At 45.8% G+C, this 23,695-nt stretch overlaps 1 protein-coding gene across 5 annotated transcripts in view; it reads right to left on the bottom strand.

Annotated features, from left to right (window-relative positions):
* Iqsec2 (IQ motif and Sec7 domain ArfGEF 2) overlaps nucleotides 1-23,695 on the bottom strand; it is a 78,826-nt gene that overhangs the window by 9,113 nt on the left and 46,018 nt on the right. For all 5 annotated transcript variants that reach the window (XM_050131215.1, XM_050131210.1, XM_050131214.1 and 2 more), the window contains 7 exons: nucleotides 14,380-14,641; nucleotides 13,197-13,598; nucleotides 7,598-8,493; nucleotides 5,893-6,054; nucleotides 5,325-5,447; nucleotides 4,046-4,212; nucleotides 598-737 (listed from right to left, as the gene is read on the bottom strand). In XM_050131215.1, the coding sequence (XP_049987172.1) occupies nucleotides 598-737; nucleotides 4,046-4,212; nucleotides 5,325-5,447; nucleotides 5,893-6,054; nucleotides 7,598-8,493; nucleotides 13,197-13,598; nucleotides 14,380-14,641 (2,152 nt within the window). The remainder of the gene's footprint in view (nucleotides 1-597; nucleotides 738-4,045; nucleotides 4,213-5,324; nucleotides 5,448-5,892; nucleotides 6,055-7,597; nucleotides 8,494-13,196; nucleotides 13,599-14,379; nucleotides 14,642-23,695) is intronic.

Below are 23,695 nucleotides of genomic sequence, written 5' to 3'. Positions count from 1 at the left end.
AACAACGAAGTCCTTTAAGCTTTCCTGCCACCTTGTCTTTGTCCCAATAGCACCCTTTGTCTGAAAAGCTTTTCCTGTCCAGCTTTTTCAAATCACAATTCCAAAGTTATTTTCCAAGAAGTCTTTCTAACTTCCCTTGCCTTAAAATGGCCTCTCCCTGATTTCTGTTCCTCTAAATTAGACCACGAGGCAGAAGCATTATGTGTCTTTGCCTTGGAACCTCACTAATCTCTGAGTGCCCCTAAAGACAGAAATTGTGTCTGATTCATATCTATGTCTCTAGATTTCAGTAAAAAATCAAGGATAAGGCATCCATAAATGTTTGTTGGCCAAAATATCTGTTTTTTTAGAAAATATTAGCTTGACTCTTCTTACTTGGGATGGGCAGAAAAAACCATAGATGAGAAGAAAATACTTACACAGCACCTACTATGAACTTTGCAATATACTAGATGCATTTACATGGAGAATCTCCCATAATCTGTACCATGATCCCTAAGGAATATAATATCTTCCACTTCATTTTACAGGTAAGGGCAACCTGGGCTGGGGGGGGATAACTTACCACACAACACTGTCCCTTCCCCAGGCACTCACCGGTTTCTTGCCAACAATCATGCGCTCCACAGCCTGCACCTGGGACACATGGTCATCATTGGTCCGCAGTTCACGACCTTGGATGCGCTGGTAGATGCCTACCAGGAGGTCTCTGGGGATGTCTTCACCATTGTCAACCCCTACATGGAAAGTGTAACACAGGAGTATGTCACATCAATATGGAGGGTAGGCAGTAGGGGGATCTCCATAATATCTCACACCCAGCATGGACCGTAGCGAAAACAAAACAAAAGAACAAACCAAAAAACCCAGTGAGTATTCTTAGTCTTTTAGCTATGAATGGGACAGGGAAGGTGCCTTTAAACAAAACAGCCAATTACTTTTTTAGCTAGGGTAGGGATTTTGTCTAAACAACTTATAACACACTGCAATTAAGACAAGCAGGTACTGCCTTTTACCTTCCATGGTTTTTGTTTTAAGATTTATTTATTGTTTTTTATGTATATGAGTGTTTTGTCTGTACACATGCTTGTGTACCATGTTGGCCTGCTGTCTTCAGAGGTCAAAGGTGGGTATTGGATCCCCTGGAACTGCAGTTACAGATAGTTGTAAGCCACCATGTGGGTACTGGGAATTGAACTCGGGTCCTCTGAAAGAGCAGTCAGTGCTTTTAACTGCTGAGCCATCACTCCAGCCATCCCCCACTCCCACCCCCCTCCTATCTGCCTCTACTTCCTAAGTGCTACGATTAAGTACGTTCTTAACTGGGAATATTACTTGAAAATAATATTCAGAGTTAGTAAGAATCTGAGGAATTTGGAGTGTACACTGATATAACAGTTTCAGAAACTAATCTAGCAAGAGCGTAAATATTCAAACCTATCAATTCTTTTCCAAAGAATCTATCCTAAGGAATTATTCAAAAATATATGTGAGATTGATGTCAAAGAATGTTCACCAAGTGCTATTTGTGGAGAAATTTGGAAACAGCTTAATTTCTAACAATAGAGAAATAGCTAAGTAAATAATAGTTTATCTATAAACTTGATGTTTACCAAAATATTTCAATAATATGAGACAATCCCTGTAGCAAGTTAAGTAAAAAGAGTAAGACAATAAACTACATGAGGAGCCAGGTGGTGGTAGTGCGCGCCTTTAATCCCAGCACTCGGAAGGCAGAGGATCTCTGTGAGTTCAAGGCCAGCCTGGTCTACAAGAGCTAGTTCCAGGGCAGGCAACAAAGTGACACAGAGAAACCCTGTCTCTAAAAACCAAAAAAAAAAAAAAAAAAAAGAATTAAAAATAAAATAAACTACATGAGGACCAGAGAAATGACTGAGCAGGTAGGGATACCTGCTGCTAAGTCTGATGGTTTGAGCTCCATCCCCAGAAGCCACATGGTGGAAGAAGAGAACAAACTTCTGCAAGCTGTCCTCTGACCTCCACATGAATACTGTGACATGTGTATAGCCACATGTAACACACACACACACACACACACACACACACCCCAATAAACAAATTAATGTAAGGAGAAAATAATTTTGGCAGTGGTGAGCACTAAACCCAGGGAGGGGCCTCATGAATATTAAGTACAGCCTGTTGCTGAAATATAGCCTCATGCCCCACATTCCTAAAATAGACATGTATTGCTTTCATTTGTTTGTTTGCTTATTTATTCAATAATTGGAGGAAATACATGGTTACACACACACACACACACATATCATCTCTCCATATCCATGGGAGATTGGTCCCAAGATCTTCCATCAACTCCCAAATCCAAGGATGCTCATGTTTCATATATAAAATAGGACAGTCAAGTATGGTTGCTAAGTGGTAAGGTGTTGGTTGATCTTGTTAAAATTGAGTGGTATTTTCATATAACCTATGTACATTCTCTTGTTACTTTAAATAATTTGTATGTTACTTCAATATGTACTGCAATGTTAATGCTATGTAAACAGTGGTTTTACTGTATTATTTGGGGATAATGACAAGAAAAAGTTTATACATGTTCAGTACAGACACAAGTTTTTTTCTAGATGTTCTCAGTCTACAGTTGGTTGAATTCATGGATGAAGAACCCACAGGTATGGAGGACTGACTGTATACATGGTGAGCATATGTATATGGTTGAATGAATAATGGCAAAATTATGGGAAACAGCTCTGGGTGCCCTCAAATCTAACTTGCTCTTCCTAAGTCCACTGTCTTTCTCCACTCTTGACTGTGTGCTGAGTGAAACCTTTTCACTCTTCTCTTTAAAGCTTCTGCTAGGAAAAAATGACTTCTTGTTTGGGAAATACCATACTTCTTCCTTGTACAAGTGCTAAAAGTACATTCTTCTCCCCACTGTTTTTTTTTATCTTAGCTGCCAGACAGCTTTAAAGCCTCCAGCAACATAAATTATGACAGTCAGCAACTTTGTCTTGCTCTTCCCATCTCTATTTCCCTCCTTTCATTGCTTTTGAAATAATCATAGTATCTGTGCCATTTTAGTAGGCTGCTCTTTGGTGAGAGCTTGACATCGTTACAATAAACCGAAAGCACAGATCAAAGTGGCATCATTTATCTGGCATTGGAAGACCTCAGAGACTGGATCCGCCTGACCTTCCCAAGTGTTCGTCTAGCCCATCTCAATTGATCTCTAAACAACCTCACATTTTCTTCCATCTGGGCCTTTGTTGTTTTCTCTGCCAGGTAAGCCCTCCTCTATTTTTAGTCTGTCATTTCAAGGCTCACCTTAAAATACAACTCCTCTGGGAAGTCAGTAGGAGGTAAGAGCTCCTTCCTTTGAGTTCTGGTTGTCTTTTGGCCTCTTTGACATCACTGTTCACTTTCTGTCTCATCGTGGTTATCTAGGCACTACATGGCAGTCTCTCCCTCATGATGGAAGAGCTCTAAGAACAGAGCCTATAGCAGACTCCCCTCCATTGTCCTTGGTATTCATTTTACTAGGTACTCATTAAACATCCAGTAAGTGTCAACTGGCTGGCCAACTGGATGGATGAACGAATAAATGAATGGAGGTAAAGGTATCTAAATGAGTCTTTATGGGTGTAAGTAGGAAAGACAAGGAGAGCGCTAATAAGGGATGGGTGAAGGATGTGAGTGAATAAAACAGTTTAAGAGTCAGGCTATCTGTATTTCTTTGTTTTCTGAGACAGAGTCATATTCTACAACCTGAGTCAATACCTAGGAAATAGCTGCTCCGAGAGTGGGTTTGTCTTTGCAGTTCTGGAAATCAAACTCAGAGCCTTGCACATGCTAGGTAAGCACTCAGCTACTGAGCTACCCACACAGCCTGGCAAGTAACTGTTGGAGTGAATTGCTAAGTGAACAGCCTGGGGACATCCAGCTATGAGATAAAGTGACAAAGGCTAATTTACAATGACTTCTGGGATCTTTCACCGCACTCCCATCCCCACCCTAATTTCTTTTCTCTGATGGCGGGCAAGAAAAGTAAATGGGAAATTCTGCTCACCTCTCAGGTTCTTAATGAAGTCATCCAGTTTCATCTTGCGTTCAGCCTTGACGCTGGGGCTGTACATGTCGGTATTGAGGAGGATGATGGCAAAAGCAAGGATGAAGATGGTGTCGGGGTTCCGGAACTGGCGTACAAGGGCAGGGTTACAGACACAGTACCGCTGGCTGTGAGACAACAAGGGTCAAGTCTAGACGCAGGTGCCAGCAATCTCCACCTGCCCACAATTTGCCCAAGTTGCCATCATAATCCCTTTCCTTCAAGAAACACTCCCTTAGTACTTGAAATCTGTCCTCTTCCATTTTCCCCAATAGTACCATGAAAAACCATAATCACTAACTTCTTGGAACTTTTCCAGGAAACTTAATGTACATTGTCCCATGCAGTTGATCACACCACTGCATGAATGCTAGTGCCCCATTTCTTTGGCTATGTAGCAGTGGAGGTTGAACCTTGGGCCTTGAGCATGCTAAGCATTTGCTCTATCACTAAACCACACCTCCAACTCCCAAGCAGTCCTGTTTTACACAGGATATAATGAAAGTTCAGAGTGGTGAGGTAACTCGACCAGGCAATAGAGCAAGTGAGTGGTAAAGCTGGGATGAAACAGATCATCTGCCAAAGCAAATCTTTCGCCCATAATGGAAAATGAGTTCTCAGCAATTCCTCCGTCTCCCCTGTAAATGCTCCAAAGCAGTGGAGCAAGATTTAGACCCAGCTCAGTTTGATCTTCAAAGCATTTAGAGCTGAGTATAGATACCACGGCTTTAGAAACACGCAAGTTCAAATCCTGCTTCAGCTAACTTACTCTAATGCCCCTAAACTTGAGATTTGTCACCTACAAAATAGAAATATCAATAGAAGCATCTACCTCATAGAATGGTAGCCCCCCCCTTTTTCAGTACAAGACACAGAAACCAAAGATTCATAGCCATGCAACAGGCAAATGCTCGATCACTGATATATATATCAGAGCTATATTCACTATCTCCAAACCTTACAAATGCCTCTCAAGATGAGATTTATCATTTCTGGATTTTTGCTTATTTGGTTAGTTTTCTTCTTTGAGATAGGGTTTTTCTATGTAGACCTGGCTGTCCTGAAACTCACTAAGTAGACCAGGCTGGCCTTGAACTCAGAGATCCTCCTGTCTCTTCCCCCTCCACACCTGACCTTCATTTCTGTTTAGTGGGAGAAAATTAAAATGCAGAGAAGCATCTTGTGGAAATAGGGCCCCAAAGAAGAAAAGGGCAGCTTCAGGAGTGGGAAGCAGGCACACCTGAAAGCTTCAATGAGTCGCTCCACTTTCTGGGCCTCACCCTGAACCCGAATATGGGATTGGAACTTCCTGAGTGCATCATCCAGATCCATAGAGGAGAAGTCCATCTCGTCCACCACACAGCTGAAAAGTAAAGAGTCAGGGTGGGTGGTGGCACTCTTCATTTCTCTACAGAAACCACTGGCCCACCCACTTGCATAAGCAGCCCCGCACCCCCACTGACATGCTTCCAAACTCTGGACCGAGTGAAGCTGAAGTAAGAAAACTGAAGGCCCATGGTCACTTAGAGTGCTTTCCATTAGTCTATTCGTTTCAGTGATGGGAAACTGAGGCCCAAAGCGAACTATTAGGTGAGCATGCCCTGCGGAGAGCCACTCTTCGAAGACTTTAGGAATAGGGTCAAGAGAGAGAAGACCCTTTAGGAGCAGAGGGGTATGGAAACACGAAAATCTAGTCATCTTGTTTTAAAAAGTTTATCTGAGCAAAAAAGACAGACTGCCCCCTTTCTCCCTCCTGCCTTCCTTTTCCAGGAATCCCTAGCCCGCCTGCCCCATGTTGGGGTCCTCACTCCAACACATCTCTGTTGAACTGCTTCTGCCGGTTCCCCAGGAATTCCCCTATCATCTGCCGGCTCAGGCCTTTCCGCTCCAGGATGAAGTGAGCCACCCCCACAGGAGTGTCTGACAGGAAACCTCGCTCAATCAAATACTGGATACCCTTCTCTGGCTTCCTGCAAAAAGAGAAGAGGTAGGTCAGATAATTGTTCCTCTAGAACTGCACCTGGTCCCATTTCTAGAACTAAGCAAGGCTTCAGAGAGCCGAGGGTCTATAATGTGGTCCAATTCCTCTCGGGTACAGATAAAAACATCACAACATAAGAGTAAACTACTTTCCATCTCAGAGAGTTTCAAAATTCCAAGGTATCCATCCATCCTCACACCCCTTTCCTCTTTTACTGGAGGCTTACCACAGGTGGAGGAAAAGAAGCATCGAAATGAGAGCCTACTTTCGTCAGGATCATCCCCGCAACCGTCAGACTGTCTTGAGAAAAGGCCTGAGCTCTAGACCAAGACTGCTTCTCAGAACCCTCAGGACAGGGAAGAAGTGACGAGGTTACTTGTTCCATGTCCTACATCCTAGCCAGTCTCTGGGGCTTTTTCTACAGATGAGGTGCCTCCAATGTTTACAGAGACTGGGACCAAAACATCTGGGTTGGAATCATCCCACATACAGAACCTGAATGTCTTAGGACTCCCATGAAACCAAAAATTGGAAGTTTGGACTTTGATGTCCCGGAGTTTCTGAATAATCACTTTCTGCATGGCTTTGGACAGCCTCTTTTATTTCTCCAGGTCTCACTTCCTTATCTCTAAAATACGAACACTCCTACCAGCCTTGCTGAGTTATTGTGAAAATTAAACATAGGTGGCAGTGTTTAACAGACTATAAAGATGAGAGGCATTACATCAAATGCCTTCCATTATATCTAATGTTGTCTAATTACATATTATGTTTTCTAATTATTTTCCAATCAAATGCCACACTCTTACCCCCATTCCTCAGCACCTGGCAGAGGACCAGGCACTCAGAAAGAGCTTAGTCAGTTAGTCATTCCAGCCTGCTGCCAAATACACAACCCTACTTACAGAAAGATGAGAAAACCTGAAGCCCAAAGAAGGACCACAGGTTACCTAAGGCTAGACAGTGAGTGAACAGGCAGATTAGGGGTCTTAGTCTGGGGTTCTTTATATTCTAGACGGCCTCCCCTCTGGAAGGGGGATATAGGGATGATAACACCTGGAAGTCATTTTGGGGAAACATCTTGCCATCTTGCTCAAGATCATACAAACAGATACTGAAAGCACAGGACTCGAACACGGGTATGTGTGTGTGTGTGTGGGGGGGGGGTGTCTCTCGATTCGGTAACCTTGTTTTCCCCCTTGGTTTCTTAGTTTGGTTAATTGTCTTTTGAGACAGGGTCTTACTCTGTAGCCTAAGCTGGCCTGGTGCTCCCAACAGAGACTAGGCTGTCTTCTAACTTACAGCAACCCCTTTGACTAAAGTCTACTGAGTGCTAAGATTTCCAGGCAAGTGCTACTGTTCCCTTCTGCCACCCTTCTACTAGTCCTCATCCCTGGGCATCTGGGGGAGAAATACCATTTCACCCGATGATAGGCTGGCAGAACCAAGGTCACTGCTTGGAGCTAGGTCCTCAAACAAGGTGCCTAGGCAGGATGGGAAGAGGCAAGGAGGCTAGAACTGAGAGCACATACTTATTGAAGAGGTTGAGGCCAATTCTGTAATGCCGCCTCTGAACCACATCATTGTTGAAGGCTGGCGAGTCCCAGCTGTGCCTTGTTTCCCTCTGGTAGGTCTGCTTGCACAGGCCACTGGCTGGAGGTTCCCTCAGGCTATCCCGGGACGAGGAGCCAGAGCTGCAGTTGATGGTCTCATTGGAGTTGCTGGAGCTCTCGAGGCTCTCATTGTCTCCACCGTCAGAGTTCTCACCTGCTGCCTCACACTTCCCCAACCTCCGACCCCCAGCCACACCACTGGGCCCAGTGCCACTATTGGGGGCTGGCTGCAGGGGCCCTGGTGGGGCTGGAGCTGGACCCTCAGGGGCAGGGTAGTGGCGGTGTGGGATTGGGGCCCTGCCTGGTGGCCCCTTGTGCTTCAGGGTCCCATGGGGGCTGCAGCCATCAGCCTCATACACCAGCTGGCGGTGGACAGAGCCGCGATCTGAGCGGTCACTCAGGTCTACAGAACTGTCACTGGGAGGCTCAATGGTAAGGAGGGGAAGGTGTGCGGCCCGGAGCCGGAAATCCCGGCACTCCAAGCACCCAGGACCCCTGCGAGTGCCTTCCTCACGGCTACCATCTTCCCGGGTCCCTGGTGGCATCGGTGGAGGAACTGGTGGGAGGGGAGTTGGTGCCCAGAACTCAGGGCGGCTCTGGGGTGGGGGCTCTGTGCTGGGCAGTCGCTCAGGTGATGGAGGAGGAACTGGGTCATCCAAGTAGAGGGGAAGGTCACTGAAGGAGGTGGCTGTGCTGTCCTCTTGATGTTCCTTTGATTCCCGCTTCTCCATCTGGGTTGACCCTGGCTCCTCAGACATAGGCCCTGATGGGTGGCAGTTCAGGGCCTCATCGATGGATTCAGCCAGAGATTTAACCTGCACACAGTGAAAGGTGAAGAGGGAAAGGGAGGAAAGATAAAGGGAGGAATGGTACAAGGATCAGAGGAGAGAAGAAGAAAAGGAAAGGCATGGAAAGCTCCCTGGCGGGTCAGCCAAGAACACAGATGCTTGGGTCCCCCCTTCCCCGCCCACAGGCTCTTTATTTTAAACTTTTAAAATATTTATTTATTTATTTTGTGTGTATGTGTGTTTTGCCTGTATGTATGTCTGTATACCACATGTGTGCCTGGTGCCAGTGGAGGCCAGAAAAGGGTATCAAATTCCCTGAAACTGGAGTTATACAGGGTCACGATTGACCATGTGGTGCTGGGAATCAAACCTGCCACCTCTCCAGCCACTTATTATTATTTCATATGTATGTATATTTTTATTGAAAATAAATTTATCTTCACACAATACATCTGATCAGTTTCCCCTCGCCAACTCCTCCCAGATCCTCCCTACCCACCCAACTCCATGTCTTCTTTCTCTCTTTAGAAAACCAAAAAACAAACAAACCAGAAAAATAATTTTAAAAAACAACAAAGAAAAAGCACAAGAAACACACACATGCCCAATCAAAGCCCATAAAAACACAAAATCAGAAACCATAATATACAAGCAAAAGACCAGTTAGCCAAAAAAAAAAAAAGACCAAACAGAGCAATATGAGACAAGAAGTCTACAAAAATACTGTTGCATTCATTGTGTGTTGTCCATCCCTTTATTTTGCAAAGAAACCCATAGGTTCTTAATAATTTACAAAATAACTCCCAGGAAGTCACTGTGAGTTCACAGGCTAGGACTAACAATGACAAGATGCCTTCTTGGCCACTTCAGTATGTCCATCTCATGTCAAGCCAAGTTAAATACTACCTCCTCCCTATTCAAGCCACACTCTTACCTCTGTCAACACCATCTCAACTCCCATGCAGGGAAAGCCCCAAATCTCAGCTTCCTCCCAGGGCTTTCTGTGTCAACATCTCTTAGGAAATCCACAATATTTACTCTTGAGAATCTGAACTACACCTAGTAATTCTACCTTTCGTACACCTAGCTTCCAAACTGGCCCCTAATGACCTCTTTCTCCTGGCATTTATAATCTTAGATACCACACTGTCCCCAAATTGGTCTGTGTGGCTCACAATAGACGTATGGTATTTCTATAAGGAGACTGTCGAATATTACAAATTCTGTCTTGCATGTTCCCTTTGACTTGTTCTTCAGACTCCTCGCCCAAGGAAAGCCACACTATGAACAGTCCTAAGGGAGAGGAACTGCCAGCAAAGGAGTTACCCTGCCAGCCCCAGTCCAGTCTTCTGAGACTGTGTCCTACACAGCTTGACAGCAGCCTCCAGAGAGACCCGGAAGCAAATCATCAAGCCACGCCCCTCACAGTTTCCTGGCCCTCAGAAACTGCATAATAAATGTTTCTTGGTGTATGTTTGTATGTGTGTGTGTGTGTGTGTGTGTGTACACATCTGTAATTATAGCACTCCAGAGGCTAAGCCAGGAGGACCTCAAGTTTGAGGCCAACATAGGCTACTCAATGTGACTCTATTCAGCTCAGTTCTAATGTCAGTTTTTTAAAAATTTGTTTAAAAATGTATTATCACTGTGTCTGTAAGCACATATATGGGTGCGGGCATGTAAGCCACAGCATGTATGTAAAGGTCAGAGGACAATTTTGTGGCACTGGTTTCTCTTTCTACCTTACATAGGCTCCAGGGATTGAATTCTAGTCAACAGGTTTACCCAGCAAACTCACTGGCCCCTAAGGTCACTTTATAGTTACTACATTTTGGGGTAGTTCACTGTACAGATAGGTAAGTAATACATTTTCCCCACCCCTGATGTAGACAGCATGGAGTGCTAGGATTAGGCCTGGTTCTTCTGCATCTTCCATCAGGTGGGATTCTCCTGTTCTCTATTCTCCCCTTGAGGAATAGGTGCAAGCTGAGTTTCTATTTTAGATCAGCTACTGCTCGACACAGAAGAGGTGCTTCATTATCATAGAAATGAATGGGAGGGTGATACAGCTCTTCCCTTCGTGCTTCTTTCCGTCCCTCCGTCCGTTCGCTAGCCTCAGAGAAGCATGCACAGGCTAATGATAGGGTCAGATAACAGAGTTTAGGTCACAGGGATTTCTTTTATAAAGCTTCATTCACTCAACAATTTCAACCAAGCACCTCCTCAGTTTTAGGAGAAAAACAAAAAACAACTTAGCAGTTACCACATGCCAGGTGCTTTCCCTGTGGTACCTGGTTGAGATGCATTCTTCACCACAGCTCTAAAACAGCACTAAAAAGAAAGCGTTATCTCCTTTTTGTTGCTCAGAAGGTAAAACTGTTTGCCTGAGGTCATACAGCTGGGAATTGGCACAACTGGGATTTTCTCCCGGGAAGCCATGCTAAAATACCCTCAGCTTAGAACGACCTCCCATTCCACTCACTGCCATGCCCATTCCTAGCTCCGTGGTTTTTGCTGATGCAATCAATACCTGAGCAAACAATGCCCCCTTCAACATCTCTAACTAGCTACATCTTTTCAGTCCTGTCAGGCCTAGTTACAATGCTGTTTTCTCCAAGAAACTTCTCTGGGCCTCCCAGAATCCCTGCTGGTTCTGAACACATTCTGTTTTAGGAGATGACCATGCACCTATATGTCTTCTACTGTCTACCAGACTGGAAGATCCTGGAAAATATGGACCAGAGTTCAAGTCTCAGCCTAGTGTCCTCTACCTTACAGATCTGTTGTGAAGTATACAGAGTACCCGGCATCGAGCAGGTACTATCTGTCAGTAAATCCTTTATTTGCTATTATATCGAATTTCAAACAGTGGGAACCTTTTGTTTTCTTATTTGTTCTATATACTCATTTTTATTGCTTTATTGCACTTAAGGTGTGTGAGTGTGTGTGTGTGTGCGTGTGCACATGTACATGCACATGTGCATACGTGCAGGTGAGAGGAAAACTTTCAAGAATCATTTCTTAGGGCTGGAGAGAGCGCTGGCTCATCTGTTATTACTTTTCTAGCCCAAAGTTTCAAAGTCCTTCCACAATCCTCCCGAAAATATGGTCACGTTTGTCACAGCAATATCCCATGAACCTTGTACCAATTTCTATTTTAGTTAGGGTTTCTATTGCTGTGATAAAACTATGAGCAAAAGCAACTTGTGGAGGAAAGGGTTTATTTCATTTTACTTTGTGTCCATCATCCATGGAAGTCAGACCAGAAACTCGAGGCAGGAGCTAATGTAAAAGCCACGGAGGAGTGCTGCTTACTGGCTTGCTCCCCATGACTGGCTCAGATTTCTCTCTCTCTTTCTTTCTTTCTTTCTTTCTTTCTTTCTTTCTTTCTTTCTTTCGTTCATTTATTTGGTTTGGTTTAGCTTTTCAAGACAGGGTATCTCTGTGTAGCCCTGGCTGTCCTGGATCTCACTCTGTAGACCAGGCTGGCCTTGAACTCGGAGTTCCGCCTGCCTCTGCCTCCTGAGTGCTGGGATTAAAGGCATGCGCCACCACCTCCTGGCTCAACCTGCTTTTTTATAGTATCTAGGACCACCAGCCCAGGGGTGGCACAGCCCACAGTTAGCTGGGCCCTCCAATACCACTCATCAATCAAGGAAATGCCTCACTGGACGAGGGTGCCATGGTGGTCCCACGGACCAATCTGATATGGGCATTTTCTCAACTAAGGTTTCGTCTTCTGAAATGACTCTATCTGTCAAGTTGATATAAAACTGGCAGCACAACAGTTAGGAGCACTCATTAGTCTTTTACAGGACCCAAGTTCAGTTCCCAGTACCCATGGGTGGGTGGCTCACTATCATTCATAATTCCAGTTTCATGGGATCACAGACACCCTCTTTTGAATGCGACAGGTATCAGGTGTGCACATGGTACACATACATACATGTAGGCAAAACACCCAAACATATAAAGGAAAATAAATAAATCTTTTTATAAATCCGTTTTTATGGACTGGAGAAATGGCTCAGTGATTGAGAATATATACCTGCTCTTGCAGAAGACTGGAATTTGGTTCCCAGTACCCATGCCAGATACCTCATAACCGTCTTTAACTCTAGCTCCAGGGAACCTGACATTCTTTGTTAGCCTCCTTGGGCAACTGTACACACCTGGCACACACGACAGATACACAAACATAAAAATAATCAAAATAAACGATCTGTTCTCTCCTTCCACAGTAGGGGTTCTGGAGACCAAATTTAGGGCAGCAAGCTTGGCAGCAAGCGCTTTCACCCGCTGAGCCATCTTATTGGAACCCATATCCTAACATGCTTGTTTTAGCAGCATAATTTTTTTTCCCTAACAGTACTGGAGATGAAACACAGGACCTGGGACATGCCAGATAAGTGCTCCTACTACTGAATTACATCACTACCTTAGGGTTTTTTTTTTGTGTGTGTGTGTTTTTTTTTTAACATAGGTGCTCCTAGTCCTCCTGCCTCAGTTCTGCCAATGCTTCAATTACAGGTAAACACTCAGCTGTAATTTTTTCTCATGTTAACAATTCTCTCTCACCATTCTCAAAGTCTCAATTAAAATCGCTGCTGTTTGTTGCTATTAAGTGCTCAGTAGTGCAAATTCTTGCAGTTTGGAAAATAGATAAAGAAGTAGGAGAAGCAGCCAGAGCCTGGGAATGGAGAAGAAAGGCCCCTTTCAGGGCTCCTGACCTGTTTGGAGAAGGAGTCCTCGAGCTCTGTGATGTCATTAGAAAACTCTCCAGATGTGGTGACTGAACTTCCACCACCATCGATGCCCCCACCACAGGAGCCTCCATAGGGGAGACCCCGGTCAAGCCGGTGGCTCCGGGCACCAGCCATGGCACCCTCGTCCAGTGAGGCAGGCTTGCCCTCGAAGTATGCAGGGTTCTGTGCTTTTTCGTACTCCTCAAAAGAGAACTGCATCCGCATGTTGGACAAGATGATGCGGCGGGACATGCGGCTCTCTGAAGCTGAGCTGCGCAGCCGCTCAAAGTTCTTATTCATACGATACTGGCGAAAAGCTGTCTGGATGGTCCTGGCAGCCCTGCGGCTCAGGAAGGAGCCCCCATACTTCCTCTCCAGCATTTCCACCTGTCAGAGGAACAAGTTCAGAAAGTTGCCAGAGCCTCGTGGCCTTGGTTCTCAACCATACCCCGCTCAAGTCACAACTAACTGCTGGAAGAAGTCATGACAGGCTGTGCGCCCAGTCTTTTCTCACTTATAATCCCAAGGTGTATGTAATCACAGGGAAAAAAAGAAATGTATATTATTTGAAATCAGAAAAAGCTTAGAGAAACCAAAAAAATGAAAGAAAGGAAACAATAAATGAAGGGTAGGACGGTGAAGAAAGAAGAAAGAGAATCAGAGTAAGAGAAAAGCAGGAGGGAAGGAAAGACAGGAGGGCGTGAGGGAGGGTTCACCTGCAGCCCAAACATCTAGGCATAGTCATAATTAACATGTTGATAACTGCCCTTCCAGGCTCTATTTTTCTGAAATCTTGTATACTGTTTTCCCTTCCCTCCCTCCCTTTTCTCCCCACCCCAGCCCCTCCAGACAGTGTATTGCATCACACTGTGAAATTGCCAAGTTACGTGTGTGCCTCCCCACTTAGACTGCATGCCTTTGAAGGCTGGATGCAGGTCGCATTCATCTTTTGGACCCCATTATTGGAGCGCAATAATGTCTGCTAAGTGAAGAGAAGACTCAGTGTATGTGCAGTGAATGTGAATGACAGGTCCTGGAGCCAGTCTTCTCCAGGCCCAACCTTACTGTTCCTCCCTGAATACCACCCTCAAGTACCACACCCCAACCCCCCTCCTTCAGCTCTCTCTGTATCCCACTCCCATTTTCAACCGGAGCATCTCTTCTGCACCTTCTTGTCCTGCAGGTCTGTGGAGAGTTCATAGCTGTCTGACAGGGCCTTGGAGCGCTTTATCTCTTCCTCCTCTTGCTTCCTCAGGGCGACACTGGCTGGCTGGAGGCGTGCCCTCTGAGCCCAAGGAAGGCCCACCCCAGCAGGGGGGCCTCCCATGTGGCTGCTGGTGGGGGGTAGTTGGCTCAGCCGGTAGGGGGGTTGGCTCCCAGGACTATCAACCGCTGTGCTCAGGTCACTGCCTGGGGTATCACCCTCCACACTGTGGGTATGAGATAAAATGAGCCAGGATGTGGCAACAGGAGAGAGGCTTGCTAGGCCCAACTGAGCAAGTACACTAGATCTTGCCCCAACGACCACCTTCTCCCATTTCCTTAGATACCTAGGGACCCGAACATTTAAGAGACCTTCAGTTCCTTCCCTTTAGAGCCCCATCTCCATAACTTCGTTCTGAGACACCACTCCCTCAAGGGGGTTTTCTCAGTTTGTTCTCAGGCCTAACCACACTCCTCACAATTTGGTCCAGTCACAACCCTACACCTAGTCTCCTCCCGCTCCTGTCCCTAGTAGCTCCAATCTCAAATCTTCCCTCTCCTGATGGCCTAGTTGCCCCCTCCATAGACCTCTTCTCCTCCCAGCTCTAGCCCCTCCTAACCCCATGCAGTGATTTCCCAGAACTACCCCAGACCAGTTTCCTTGACATATAGCCCCCTTCCAGCCCTCTTTGATGATTCCTGTACCCTGCCCATCCAGGTTATCTCCTCCCCCACCCAGCCCTGCCCCTGTGCCCTGCCCCTGCCCTTAGCAGCCTGGAGTCCAGGCCTGGCCAGTTCCCAGGGTTCCCAGGCTGCTGCTGGTGCTGCGGCTGCTGTTACTGCTGCTGTTACTGCTGCTGCTGCTTCTGCTGCTGCTGCTGGTGAGAGGGCAGGGTGAAGGCACAGGCTGGGCCACAGTGGGAAGTGCCTCCCATTCAGCATCCTCACAGGTAAAGAGCTGCCCTGCGGGGAAGCTTCCTTTTTCTCCTCATGTCCTCCTCTGCTCAGCTGGGGGAGGAGGGCAGGGGGTTCTCAAGCAGAAAGGTGGCTGGAGCTGGGTCCCAGGTCTTGCCTGCTGGGGTTACCTAGAGCTGTTGTTCTGCCAGACCTGCTCCCACAGTGCCATGGCAACCAGGCTGCCAGGGAACCCAGGTGGTGGCAGAGCTCCAGGGCATGATGAAGAGCAGAGGTGGGGAGAACCAGGAAGGCTGAGGGGTGGAGGAGGTTGTGGGAGAATGGGTGTGGCTGGGCTAAAAGAATGATCTTTTTTTTTTTTTTTAAATCTGAGGAAAGTATTATAGGCTGTAGAAGCTCCTGGCTAGTAAAACGATTAAAGGGCCTCTCCTCAGCCTCTCTTGGCAGAGGTCAGGGTGCAAGGCTAGGGCAAGTTGGCTAGGTGGAACTGGTTACCTACCAGCACAAGATCTTGAGCTGTCTGGGGCCTGCCAGCTCCCTGTGCTTCAGGTCAGGGCAGCAGAGCTGGGCTCGGCCCTGGTGGGAACTCTCGCTCACTGTTCATTCTCCACCCTCCCAAGTACTAGTCAGAACAAGGACTGCTTTCCACCCCAAGTTCTCCTTCCTCTCAAACCCCGGAGACCCCTGATGCCACCCTCCACTAGTCAGACCCAACCCAGTATCATAGATACTCCTCCTGTCTCTCTCAGGATGGCAGGATCCCGCTCACCAACTTCTCAAACCTCTCCCTTACCAGTACACACTTCAAACCCAGCTTTGTTTGACCACCTCCTCTATCCACAAAACATCCGCGGTTTTCACTGTCTATGAGTTAGTAGTCCAATTCCCAATCACTCTGGCATTGAAGCCCTCTCTAAGATTCAACAGACGATGAATGCTTCTAGAATACTTAGTATTTAGGTTCTCACCACTTCATATTCAGTATGGTTGTTCCTTCTTACAATCCTATAAAGTTGTTATTTGTCTTCATTTTATATAGAAAACAAAGCCCGGTGAGGATAGCTACCAACAATACAAGCAGGATTCAAATCCAAGTGGCACGACTTCAGAGTTCACATTTTCTGTTGCCCATGCTGGCCTCGAACTCACAGAGATCCACCTGCCTTTGCCTCCCATGTGTGGGGATCAAAGGCGTGCACCACCACCGCCCAGCTGTTCACGCTCTCAGTCAGTAAGCCACCCCTCATCTAATCCACCCAGGCCCAGATTCTGTTTTTCTCAAATGTTCCTCAGCCCCTTACCTCCCAAACTGCTCATATACTATCTTCCACTCCCAAGGCCATCCACATCATTTCTGCTAGTGCAATCTGAGAAATGCCCCACATGCTAGTTCTGTTAAGATTCAAGTTATGAATCTACTGAGATGCCACCTGCATCTTGCCACCAGCCAGAAATGACCACTGACCTTGACCTCACTCAGAGCCCCTACCTTTGCACGGGACACAGACTGCTGGCACAGATTAGCTTTGGCAAAGAGTGCACGACTCTCAGCATAGGAAGAAAATCTGGTAAATTCCTATCTGGCTGGCAACGGGTATGGGGCCTAGACCAGAGAAGGTGTTTCTGGCATGAGGGAATCAGTGAATGAGTACTCTTGGCGGCTGCTCCAATAAGACTCTCACTCCAATCTATACCACACACTCCAGTCTTTGCAAATCTCTTCTCTAACCTGTGGAGAGTGAGAACGTTGAAACATACAAATTAGCCCATCTTGCTTTCTCATCAAACCCTGCCACAGCTCCCTATAATTCACTCAATAAAATAACCAAGCACTTTCCACGTGTTGTGCACAGCACTAAGCACCGGAAATCAATTAAAAAGCAAAGCCATCAAATTATTTCTTCAGGATGGTAATATTATAGTGAGGAAGACAGACAAAAGGAAGGGAGGGAGGGAGAGAGGGAGGGAGGGAAAAGCAAATCTCTATCATTTCAAGTAGAGCTAAGTGTTAAAGATGGACAATAAAGCAGAGTATAAAAAGGTGCTCTTTTGCTGGGTGGTGGTGGCGCACACCTTTAATCCCAGCACTAGGGAGGCAGAGGTGGATCTCTGTGAGTTCGAGGTCAGTCTGGTCTACAGCGCGAGTTCCAGGACATCCAGGACTATTACACAGAGAAACCCTGTCTCAACAAACTACTAAAAATAAAAAGAGGTGCTGTTTTAATCATGTTAGCATGTGTGTGTAAAAGAGAAAGAGAGCGATACAGACAGAGACACAAAGAGACAGCAGAGACAAGCTAGGGATAGAACTCAGCGAATTATGCAGGCCCAGTAAACCCTTTCCACTGAGCCATAAACCCAGTCAAATGTATTATTTTAGATGTGGTGTCCAGGAAAGCCCAGGGTAGAGGGAATGCCATAGAAGCAGAACCCTGATGGAGATGAGGGAGTGAGCTATGTCACTGTCTTAGGCAAGAGAGTAATCAGTACAACATGTCTACAAGCTTAAAGATCAACAAAAAAGACAGTGTTGCCAGAACACAGTGAACAAGACAGTAATGAGAGATTTAAGATGGGCAGCGAGAATTGTACTACTTAGTTTTTGTCAGCTTGACACAAGAAAAGAGTCACCTGGAAACGGGGAGCTTCAGCTGAGGATTTGCCCTTATCAGACTGGCGTGTGGGCATATATGTGGGCATTTTCTTGGTTGATGACTGATGTGGGAGAACCTAGCACACTGTGGATGGTGCCACCCTGGGCAGGTGGTCCTGGGCTGTATAAGAGAGCAGGCAGAGCAAGCCATGGACAGCAAGCCAGTTTCTGTTTCAGGTCCTGCCTCCAGGTTTCTGCCCCGCGGTCCTGCTCTGACTTCGCTCAATAATGGACTGTTGCCTGGAAGTCTACGAGGAAATAAACCCTGTTCTCCCCAAGTTGCTTGTGCTTTGTGTTTTATTATAGCAACAAAAAACAAAATAATACAAGGGACATTGATCCTATCATAAAGATTTTGGCTTTTGATCTGATTGAGATGAACACAGAAAGGATGGAACCTAACTTATCATCAATAGAACAACCTCCATCTTCCTTACTTGGCCTGAGCTGTATACCACACCCAAACCTGGCTACCTTCTGCTCACGCTTCAGTATTTAGCTCAGGTGTGTCCTTCCACACCAGCTTTCCTCCTTCACACAGGTTACCTTACAGACATGCCCCCTCCTTCATGGTACTGCAGGGCTCTGCAGCCATCTCTGCCCCCCTGCGACAGCCACTGTTAGCCCCTTTCATAGTGCAGAAAGGTAGAGTTGATATAACTGTAACTCACAGTCATACATAGCTACTAAGAAGGCCAGAATGCAAACTCAGAGATCAGACTGCCCTCTAATGATATTTCAGTGCCTCTCCTACTCCCAGCCCTGTGCTGCTCCGGGCTCTCTGCTCCTTGGTAATTCCTCTCTTGAGAACTAGCCCCATTTTGATTACAAAGGGAACAGTGGCAGGAGTCGTGGGGTGGCAGCGCAGCTTCCCATTGGAGAGACTGGCCAAAAAAATGAAAATTGCTTGAAGGGTTGCTCCTGCTATCATACATACTGCTGATATCTGGAGGTGTGGAACCCCTCAAGCCAGAGCCCCTAAACACTAAAACACTTTAGTGACATGCCAATCACCTGAAAACTACCCCCATACACAACACACACACACATACACACACACACGGATAAGTATAACATCACAGACACATCCATAGGCACACGGAAGTAGACATGAATACATGTAGACACAAACACACACTGCCTGCTGGCCTGTTCTGTAGGGGGAAATGAGAGCATTCTTTGCAGAGGGGGAGACTAAGCCACGCTACACAAATAACCACAGAACAAAGTGGAAAGTTATCAAGGCTGGGGAATACAGGAAGTGATGGGGGAGTAAAGGAGAGAGATTCCTTCTGCTTGGGGGTGGCTGAGCAGAATAAAAATAAACTAGCACTTAACTATGCACCTACCGTGTGTCAGGCATTTTCCACACATTATTTAATCTGCATGGCAAACACAAGGGGAGAATTAGGATTCCTGTTTTACAGAGGAAGAAAACAGCTCTAAGAAGGAAACTAACTGACAAAGGTCACAGAGCTAGTAATGGCAGGATGCGGATTCAGACCCAAAGCCTGGGCTGGCCCTCCTGCTGTCTTGAAGTCTTCCTGGGAGAGGAAGCTCATGGACTGTGCTTTGCCTAAGAGGAACTAGGAGAGATGAAAGTAAGGGAATTTTGTAAGTCAAGGCTCTAAGATACGGAGAAGCAGGATAGGATGCCTTCTAGGGACTCGAGGCTGGCCTGACCACGACAAAGGATTGGGCAGTGACCCTTCCCAGATGCTACTACTGCTTACTGTGAGGATGTCTTCTCTCCCTCCTTCTCTTTATTGGTACTGCCCAGAGCTAGGAATTCAGCGGGGAATGGGATCAGAATGCAGTTGCCATGGAAATGAATGGAGACTGTTGCTATGGATACCATAAGATGAGGGCAAGAGGAAAGCAAGGTTGCTGAAAACTATACCCATGACAACTTAGGTTGGAAAGAGAAGGGACTTGAAGTGAGAGACAAGAAAACAAGGAGATGAGGGTATGGAGATGGAGCCAATGGCTTTAGGTTCTAGAGGGAAAAGACTGGGCAAGGAGGTTGGCGCTAACAGAGTGGCAGGGGATACCAAGGAGCAGCGGCGACTGCTTCTCAAAGCTCTTCTGCAAGATGTTTTTGCTGTCCAGTCCAATCCAATCCCAAATTCATCTCGATTAGCTAACCACTAACCTGAGGGCTGAGCAGGTAAACCAATGGGAAAGCAGATTCCAGGAGCCCAAAGACCTGGGTTGGAATCCTGGATCTGCTCATTTGTAACCTTAGAAACATATTAGTTGTAACTTATTTATTCTTTTCACTAGGTCTAGCAACTGTGCAAATTCTGGGTTTTCTCCCTGAAGGGGATATAGCATAGATGGGAATCTGAGGTACAGAGACATGAACTCAGTTGTAAAAAAAAAAGTCTCCTGTAAGTAGTGGTGGAGCCAAGACTCAAACCATATCTGAACACACGAGGCAGGCAGTATGGCTAAGGGGCAGAGCATTTGCCTAGCATCTCCAGGTTTTGGGTTCAATCCCTACCTCCACACACAGAAAACAATAAGTCTGCATACAGAGCTCACGTTCTTCCTGTCCCCTTCCACTGTGGAGTCCCTGTGCCATCCATCTCTCCAGTTCACACAAGGGACTAGACATCAGTTAAGTATTTGTGAAAGCAGGACAGCCTGAAGTTAGATTGGAAAAGCTCCTCCATTTAAGAACAATAACTCATGGGGCTGGAGAGATGGCTCAGCAGTTAAGAACACTGACTGTTCTTCCAGAGGTCCTGAGTTCAATTCCCAGCAACCACATGGTGGCTCACAACCATCTGTAATGAGATCTGGTGCCCTCTTCTGGGGTGCAGGTATGCACACAGGCAGAACACTGTATACGTAATTAATAAATAAATCTTAAAAAAAGAACAATGACTCATGTATTTGTACATGAGATCCACAGAGCTGGAGCGAACTTTACAAACAAGTTTTTTTTTAATATTTATTTATTTATTTATTTATTATGTATACAATATTCTGTCTATGTGTATGCCTGCAGACCAGAAGAGGGCACTAGACCCCATTACAGATGGTTGTGAGCCACCATGTGGTTGCTGGGAATTGAACTCAGGATCTTTGGAAGAGCAGGCAATGCTCTTAATCTCTGAGCCATCTCTCCAGCCCCAAGAAAATGTATTTTTAATCAACTTTTACATTCAGAAAATAAACAAAGTTAAAGTAAAAACATGAATAAAGTAAAAAGCAATGTGCAAACTGCCACCTTCAGCCCAACTAGTGATAATACAGTGGTGTTTATGTTTGTAGGAATTTGGCTATATTTTTCCGTCTGTGGTTTCCTCTTATATTGTATTATGTTTCTATATAGAAGAAGGAGGAACATATAGGAGAAGAGGAAGCCATCATGGGGATGCAATGCGGTTAAACCTACGGCATCCTAAAGGAGAGGCATCCTGAAGCCAGGCGAGCAGTCGGGTTTCTGAACTCAGCACAGAGCAGCTTCCCAACATCTAGGCACTCAGAACCTGGACCTGCAGGTCTTGCCTTCGCCCCATTGGTAGGCTTNGATGGTTGTGAGCCACCATGTGGTTGCTGGGAATTGAACTCAGGACCTTTGGAAGAGCAGGCAATGCTCTTAACCTCGGAGCCATCTCTCCAGCCCCAAACAAGTTTTAAGAACCATCCAATTCCAGATCCGGGTGAAGCCTGGGCAGTGAAAGTTGAGTCTCTCTTGAAAACTTCCCTATTTCCTACGCAAAAGGTGCACTTTGTGCTACAAAGATCCACGCTGCCCCCACCCCAGCACTTCCTACTGCCTCTCACTCTGGCCTGTATGTTCCAAACAGGGAACAAAAGGCTACTTGCAATTCCTCTATAGCAAGCTCATCCATCATCTTTCTTGGCTTTCACACACAGACTTGCTTTATTTTTTCCTGCCCAAAATGTCTTTTCTTCATTTCACCTTTGGACTTAACTGTCCTAGATGAGCTCATCTTCATTTTGTGTACCCTGAGCAGGCAGATCTTCTAGCCAATTCAATTCTGACTCACTCTCACCCGCCCAGAACCCAACAAAATCAGGTATTGTCTCCTTTGTGTCTCGTTCTCACCCATCTCCTGGTGACCCTTACCACCAGCTTACGTAATTCTCTCTTGAAGTACGCACTGCACACTCTTGATCGCCATGTCTCTTTTCCAAGAGTAGTGGTCTGGCGTGATTCACTTTCAAGGGAGTTACCATGCCCAGGTTGGGACCTAGCATACATCTATTGCTCAGTCACCTTGTTCCCTAAATCTGCAGGTAACGTATGTCTGTATGTGTGTAACTATCTGCCTGATAAACTGATAAACTTACCCCAAGAGCAACAGCGCCATCTTTAAAAGTCAACCATATCTCATCCTTATGATTACATTCACTGGGCACACACATAGAGACTTTCTGGTCGGAAACCTCATATGTTCAGAATTCCTTAGAAAAGTAAAACCTCACATAGACTCTCACTACTGTGAGACCTGTGCAGTCTCTCTCTCTCTCTCTCTCTCTCTCTCTCTCTCTCTCTCTCTCTCTCTCTCTCACACACACACACACACACACACACACACACAGATGCACAGACACATGGAGGTAGATTTTTCTCAGAACAGATATTAAGTCTGCTCCTTCCCACAGCACTGACCCTGTTGGATTGAGCCAATTCAGTTGTCTAAATAGGAGTTACCACTCTTACAGTTCCCAAGATGACCATCTGTCATTGACTTACCCTCTTCCTTCATTCAGGTACCCCTGCCCACTTCCTTCTATTTCCACTCAAATAAAGCATAGATGATCTCCTTCTCCCAGTTACATGTCACCTAGACTCACACACTCTGGAGAGACATTTAAACACAGCAATTACTCACCATTCCTCAACTTGACCCTGGAGCACCCCAGTGGGCATTTCCCCTATATGGTCCCTATTCTATTCCCTGAAATGTCTTCTTACCTCTTGTCATCTAATCAAATCTTTGCCAATACTTGAGACCCAATTCTTAGCCTTCATCCTCCAGCAAGCCCTGCTGGATCCTACCATTCCCCCACTGACCTTTCCATTTCCTAATATAAACACATTGTGGAAGGGGGAGCTCAGATCCATAAGGGCCACTGTCTTCTTTCCCCATAGCACCCTTTAAAGCAGTGGTTCTCAACCTTCCTATGCTGCTACCCTTTAATAGAGCTCCTCATGTTGTGGGGACCCCAGCCATGAAATTATTTTCGTTGCTATTTCCTAGCTGTGATTGTGCTACTATTAGGAATTGTAATGTAAATATCTCTGTTTTCCAATGCTCTTAGGTGACTCACAGGTTGAGAACCACTGCTTTGAAGAGTCTTCACCTCCAGCCAAGTGAAAGAAATGTTTACAAATCATGTTGGAGAAATGGCTTCCTCTCAGAGATCCTAACGTTACAATACTGGAAACAAGGACTCCTAATATTAAAATCATATCATCAGAATTTTTGAATGTTAGAATTATGAAATCTAAGATCATAGGATTGGAGAATCCAAGTATCATAAAATTGTAGAAAGAAAAATTATAGAATTTCATGAAATCATGCATGAAATATGTCCCCAAATCATCATATTTTCAAAGGTCATAATTACAGTTTCTTAAAATAGTGGTAGCAGCTCAGATTCAGAACATCAGAGCTGGAAGAACTCTAGTGACCCTAGGCAAACCACCTTCTCCATGGGATGGAAATATATA

This window comes from Alexandromys fortis, unplaced genomic scaffold (genome assembly GCF_014885135.2).
Source record: "Alexandromys fortis isolate MF-2015 unplaced genomic scaffold, M_Fortis_MF-2015_v1.1 scaffold_373, whole genome shotgun sequence".
NCBI lineage: Eukaryota > Metazoa > Chordata > Mammalia > Rodentia > Cricetidae > Alexandromys > Alexandromys fortis.
Note: the sequence above shows the minus strand (reverse complement) of the source record. Positions and strands in the feature narration are given on the sequence as shown.